Genomic DNA, 6406 nt, shown 5'->3' on the forward strand with positions numbered 1-6406 from the left:
AACAGCCTAACATCTTAAGAAGAATAATTATATTTTGTAATAAATTCTATTCTAAACTGTGAACAATCTAAAAAAATATTTTTTTACCTTTTAGGCAAGTATTAAGATAGTTGATAGTCACTCAGAAATTTTCATTTTCCACATAAGAAAATATATATGTGCATTACAGTGAAAAAATTGGCATTTATAAGTTAAATCTTGTACATTAAATAAATTTCACCAAAAGAACAAAGAGTAAAAACCCATTTCATTTTTTTTTTTTTTTTGGAGGACATTTTTGTCATTTTCTGACGTCTGACATTAAAAAAAAAAAAGTTATTATTTTGAAAAAAAACATCTTGCCAATATTTGAAAGTTATGTTATCCCTTTATCTAAAGAACGTAAGGAACTATAGTTGGTCAACTGGTAAAATTGTTTTGTTGAAAACACATTACATAAAACATTACACATGACATTAAAACAGAAAACATAAAATAACTTCCACATCTGCTTAAGGTCCCAAACCCTGTGAAGGCTCTGGACTTTTAAAGTAATTTAATAACAAAATGCTAAAAAAAATAAAATAAAAAAGTGTGATCATAAACCGGGGTTATTATTTATCCTTTTTTTCTAGCCTCATGCATGAATACAGGAAGTTGATGCAGTTTTGTTTACATTTTGATTTTTTTTCTTTTTTTTAGAACTATTTCCATTTGTGCAAAGTTAGAAGTACTTCCCCCTCCTGATCACACTAATGACCTGCCCAGACTTCAGCTGGTTCAATTAAGCAGCAGCTAAAACAGGTAAAACCCACCAGCAGCTCACTGAACCATTTCATGCCCTGTGGACAAAAATGGAGAAAGCTTTTATCTTTGGAGGTAAGGCCCAATGTTTTTGATACCCGGCATCAAATTAGGTCAATTTTTTGAAAAAACTGTTTCCCCTTTCTAGATCTGAAAAGCTTTGAGTGCTCCTCCCCATCTGAGCTGGACAGGAGGCTTTTAGAAGAGCAGGGTTTGCTGTCAGCTTTGTCTCTAGAACAATCGTCGTCCTCAAAGAATTTCAGTAGCAACAGAGGTGATGGATTTGAAGGCAAGCCATCTATCCTGGCTTCCCTCTGCCTTTCATCAGATCCAATTTCTCCTTGTGGCAGGTTTTCACCACAAGGTTCCAAAATGCAGGAAGTGGACGGCTTTAACCTCACTGTTCCTTTGCAGAGGACAACCTCAACCCCCCAGGAGCTCTTCAAAAAACCCCAAAATGCCATGCGTTTTGACCAGTCTTACTGCATTCTCACTACCTCACAAATCTCATGGGATGTCTCTCTGATCAAATCGGAGAGCGACAGCCCCTGGCTCTTCTTGGAGGCCAGCACTCAGGAGCTAACAGCAAGTCCAAGACCCCAGCAGCAGTTGCTACCTGAATAGAGGACCAACAGAAACCCAAGCTGACTGGATAAAACCTGGTGGAAGGAATACCAGAGTTTGAGAAATGAGGTGACTTTGTGCTTTCTATCTGGGTCATTTTATCTAAAGATTTGTTTGTTTTTTTTCTAATAAAGTGTGTGTATTTAACTATTTTCATGTTTTGAAATGCAAAATGCTATGTATGTGGTCCGTTTGTCTCAATGTGGTTTATTAAGGCCATAAGGAAAAAGTCCATAATGATTGGTTCTGGTTAGAGTGGAGCAGATTGTGCGTCTGAATCGACATCCTGTTCCTGCAAGAAATAAAACATGAAGTTCAGTTAAAGATCAAAACAGCAGTCCTATCAGGAGCATCAACTCTGGTACTAGAGGCCGTGGTGCTCTGCAAGTCCTTAAAGTGTCCCCGCTACAAACTCTTACAAAAATGGAATGCTTCTACAGGATTTGCCAATATGGGTGGTAATTTGGCCAACTTAAAGCGCGTTGGAGCGGGACACTAATGTCTGCAGGACACTGAGCCCCTAAGAATCCAGGTTTGCCATCTCACCTGGTTAAGTTTCTTGAATTCTGCCACCTGGAAGAAAATGTGTTCCAAGATGTGCTTTGCGTCTTTCTGCTCTTTATCCAACTTTGGAGTCACACCCAGAATTTCACCACATTTGCGTACATAGAACTCAAGATCATCATCCGTGCCTGGTTCAAAAACAAAGGTAAATTAGAGGTGTAACTTTGTTCATTTAAAAGATTAGCTGTCTGCTTTCCTACGGGATGCTAACAATTCTTACATCAAAGGAGCAAAGAAACAGTTTTAAATCCATCCTCTATTCTAGTCCAGGTACATTCATCACATGTTCACAAGCAGAATCACAAGACTTAAACTGCTTCCTGTTTTTGTCCTGAAGAAAGTAAAATGAGGTAAAAACCTTGAGCACCTAAATCTGTACCTTGAAAGGCAGAAAACCTGCTTAAAAATTTTACTAATGAAAATTTGAGGTGTGAGTTGTATAAACCCTGTAAAGTCCTTTTACATTTACATAAAATCTTCTGGCATTTGTCTCAACCAGCTTAGCACTAATGGGAAAAGGATGTTTTTGCTAAGAATTCTTTGAAAAATGCCTCCAGTCAGATTAGATGGAGCATTCCAAAGATCACTTTAGGTCATCCAACAGGTCCAGGTTGCTGTGTATTTCCGCCCATCCACCATCCATGATAGAAACCAACCCAAAGCATGACTGACACAATTTGCCATTCCTTGTTCAGATGTGATTAGCTTTTCACCATAAATATTTAGCGTGGGAGATGAGATGCTTTATTTTTTTGACTCTTTGATCAATTAAAATTTTAAAACTCCTGTAAAAACCCACATTCAGTTGATCTCTACACTTAATTTATAATTTAACTGAACTTTATTGATCTCACATTGGAGAAATTCATCCCTGCATTTCACCCATCCCCTTGAGGAGCAGTGGGTTACCACTCTGTGGCCCCGGGGAGCAGTATGGGGTTAAAGGTTCTTGCTCAGGGATCCAGGGTGCAGGCTGTGGGGGTCGAAAAGGGTACCGGTACTTGCAACCTTCTCAGACTGCAAGCGCACCACTAAGCTTTAATTATAGGTTGTTTTTCCCAGGACAGTCTTTTGTGATTTGTAAATTTCACAACAGTTTCCCAGTAAACAATTTTCTCCACATGTGTGATGGCTCAGTGTAGTTCCTCCAGAGTTAGCATGGGTTTCTAGGCATCAGTTTCTTTCCCAGCCTGCTTTAGGTGAACCGCTATGCATTCTTGTGTTGGAGATTAGGGTCCAGTTGTGCCATCCTCTTTTTCTTTTCTGGATGATGGACTCAACAGCCCCTCATAAGAACTTTCTAGTTTTAAATATTGTTTTAGAACCAATTGCTGCTCTAAATGTCTCAAAGTTTATTCCGTCATGATTGCTGTATCTCATGTTCTCAAACAAAAAGTTCATTAGCATTAGTTCTTAAATTCAATGCTAGAAAATGCTGACCTGGTACCGGAATGTACCGGTAAATTCATTTCATTTTTTACAATCTGGAGTAAAAAGTGTTAGGTTTATTCTTTTATACATCATTTGCATTGTTATTTTCTTAGTCAGATTAGACAGAGCAGAAGGCCTTCCTTTACATTGTGGATGTCACAGTGTGTACAGAGGTCATCTAATCAAGACAGCCTTCGTGTCTTTAAGAGTACACAGGATATGGACACATCTTGGAGCCGGTCTGATAGGAGAGCTGCTGTATCTGTAACCCTCAAACAGAGAAGCAACCTGCATGGAGTTCAAGACATGGATGGCGTGTCAGTTTCTGATACGGACAGCTAAGCATCCACATGATGCAACACAGACTCAGAAGGTATAAGAAGCAGGAGATGACGTTGTTCGGGGCTCAAACCTTGCCGGACGCTCGCGGACGTGATTTTTGAGCCCACAGCTGTGCAAGCTCTAAGCATTTTTCTCTGTCCTTTTTTACATGGTTTTACCCAGTTTGAGTTAAGAGTAGTAAATAACTTGCTCCCAGGAAAAGAACCGGTGAGAAGGCCCCCGGGGCGCTACAGCCTTCCTTCCAAGGGGACAAATCCTTCTCATTTTATCAAAAGTTATGCACCCAGTTTTCTAACTAGCACCTCAGTAGGAAGAAGAGGAAGTGTCTCAAATAACATAATATTGGAGGCTTAATCTCACATTTATTTGTAAGTTGGGCGAGGCGAACTTTCTCAGAGGAGAAGGCCTCATCGAGGTCAAACAAGTCCAACATGGGAGGAGGCAATTCACTCAAGGCAGGCGGAAAGACCTTCAGAGACAAAGGAAAAAAACATCCATCAGGAATTTGAAATGCTGCTGGACTGAATATGCTTTGTTCTTTGGAGATCAAATTTAGAGACTTACAGCAGGCTGAAGCTGAGGCAGAGGTGTCACAAACTGGGGGGTGATGAGCCGAAGTGGCTCGTGTTTTACATTGAGCTGTTTATAAGCACTGAAAAAAAAATGTTACAGCAATGAGGGAAAAAAAATAAAACAATAGGGGTGTGATGCAACGCCCCTGCACATACCTTATGACTTCAGATAAACTGTCGGAGGATAAACTGAACAAAGATGTTTCAAAGAGGGAGGTGAAATCCTGAGGGGTCTCTTCTCCCTCCTGTAAACAAACTCTGAGCTGTTCTGACAAGCATCGCGTGTCTGGCAGCATGGAGTAATCTGCAATCTGGACCACAAAGCCCATGTCAAAAAAAAGGGAGGTGAACGTATTCCTATCTTCTGTGGCTCTTGGTTAGAAAGATTCTGCCTACAAACCTCTGGATTCTCTGCGTCGATCTGATTCAGCTGGATGGACTCGGACATTAGCCACTGAAGCATAACATCCTGGAAGGAAATAAAGAAAGGAAAAAGAATCAACAAACAGCACAAGTCAACAATTCTGTTCTTCAGACATGAGGTTTTTAAATGGTATGGAAATTATGATGAAAAAAGTCCAATCATCTCAAGGTTTTTAGACACACACACCAAAAAGGAAGGTAAAAACAGATTTAAATGCTTTAAATGCTGTGGCTGAATAATCCAAAAATTAACAGTTATGGCAATCTTACCGGAAAGCTATTTTCACATACAATAAGAGCACAACGAACAGTAAATCAAGCAAGTGCCTATTAACTCTTTGTGTGTTAGCAACATTAGTTATAAGTTATAGTTAATAATAGCTGGTTATCATTTCTGGTGTTCTTTTTGCGCGATATTTCTGAACAGAGAAGTAGAAATGCACCAATCTAATCCTGAGATCCAACTTAGTGCACTTTACATGGATTATTACGACATCGTCACCAAACATCAGACATTCAGACATCCAAAGTTCCAAAAACTGGATCGGTATCGGATAACGGCCGACATGCTCAGCTCAGGAATCGGTATTAGGCTAGATCGGTGCATCTCTACAGTGAAGCCTCCTTTTGGCCAGCTTATTAGTACGTGTGTAGCAACAGGTGGGGGCGGAGTAGTGCTGCATCAGCCTTCACTCCAAACAGGCAAAAAATAGTGTCAAGGCACTCTTTCTCTGTTTCCTCCAGTATTTCATGAAAGTTACCTTCAAGCATAAGAACAGTGTGAGTGAAAATGGTAACTTTGAAAGTAGGGATGAAAATTTAATGTTCACCATGATAAATGTTATACAAAAATGTGTATCGTATTTTCCGGACTATAAGCCGCTACTTTTTTCTCATGCTTTGAACCATGCGGCTTATGGGAAGGTAACCTGACCTAATCGCCGTAGGGGGAAGTTGGAAATGAAAGAACAAGGGGCAAATTTTCATTTAGCACAAGAACATGCGAGCAGCAGGCACAACCGAGAACAAATGTCCTGAATTTACATATTTTGACATTTATTTGCTGCATTAAAGCTGCTGAACCAATGAAGAGACTAGACTCAACTCCTGCAGAGCTGAAATAAAGAGCTGACAAAGCCCCACATTTCAGGAGAAGCTCTTGTCATTACCCGATCCATACCTTAAGCACGATCCGTACCATCAGCTCATTTGCGCGTGCGCAAACAGAATAACTTCCGGTGGCAATATTTCCTTTTTCTTACTTTTTTATTCTTTTGTATTTTTTAGAGGCATGGGTTTCTATTTGTATATCTTTGTATTTTCGTCAATATTGCATTTTCTAAAAATAAAAAAACATAAAATACATAAAAAAGTTCAATCGCCTTGTGATAGTTACTTTGACTGCTCTGAGTATGCGCAAATATACGTCACACAGCGTATATATTTAAATTTGTTTAAATATTTGATTTACTCTGCACTTAACTATGCACTCCAGCAGTACTGAACCCACAATGGATTAATGTGCTACCTTTCGTGACCTGCAGTTTTTCATTGATAAGGGAACATTTCCCAAAAATTTTGATTTGTATTCCAGAAAAATTACGTCAAGCAATACAATGGATTGAATTTAAAAAGCATCCATTTCTTCCAGAAAAGTCTTCAATATT

At 39.3% G+C, this 6406-nt stretch overlaps 1 protein-coding gene across 1 annotated transcript in view; it reads right to left on the reverse strand.

Moving 5' to 3' along the window:
* The window catches only part of ift52 (intraflagellar transport 52), a 15075-nt gene continuing 8669 nt past the window's right edge, over positions 1–6406 (reverse strand). The window contains exons 9-14 of the mRNA XM_015388065.1: positions 4717–4785; positions 4473–4627; positions 4309–4396; positions 4105–4213; positions 1954–2099; positions 1–1699 (exon numbers count right to left, since the gene is read on the reverse strand). Coding sequence (XP_015243551.1) covers positions 1658–1699; positions 1954–2099; positions 4105–4213; positions 4309–4396; positions 4473–4627; positions 4717–4785 — 609 coding nt within the window. The 3' untranslated portion in view covers positions 1–1657. The remainder of the gene's footprint in view (positions 1700–1953; positions 2100–4104; positions 4214–4308; positions 4397–4472; positions 4628–4716; positions 4786–6406) is intronic.

The sequence above is a fragment of the Cyprinodon variegatus genome, unplaced genomic scaffold (assembly GCF_000732505.1).
Source record: "Cyprinodon variegatus isolate N-32 unplaced genomic scaffold, C_variegatus-1.0 Scaffold412, whole genome shotgun sequence".
NCBI classification, from domain to species: Eukaryota; Metazoa; Chordata; class Actinopteri; order Cyprinodontiformes; family Cyprinodontidae; genus Cyprinodon; species Cyprinodon variegatus.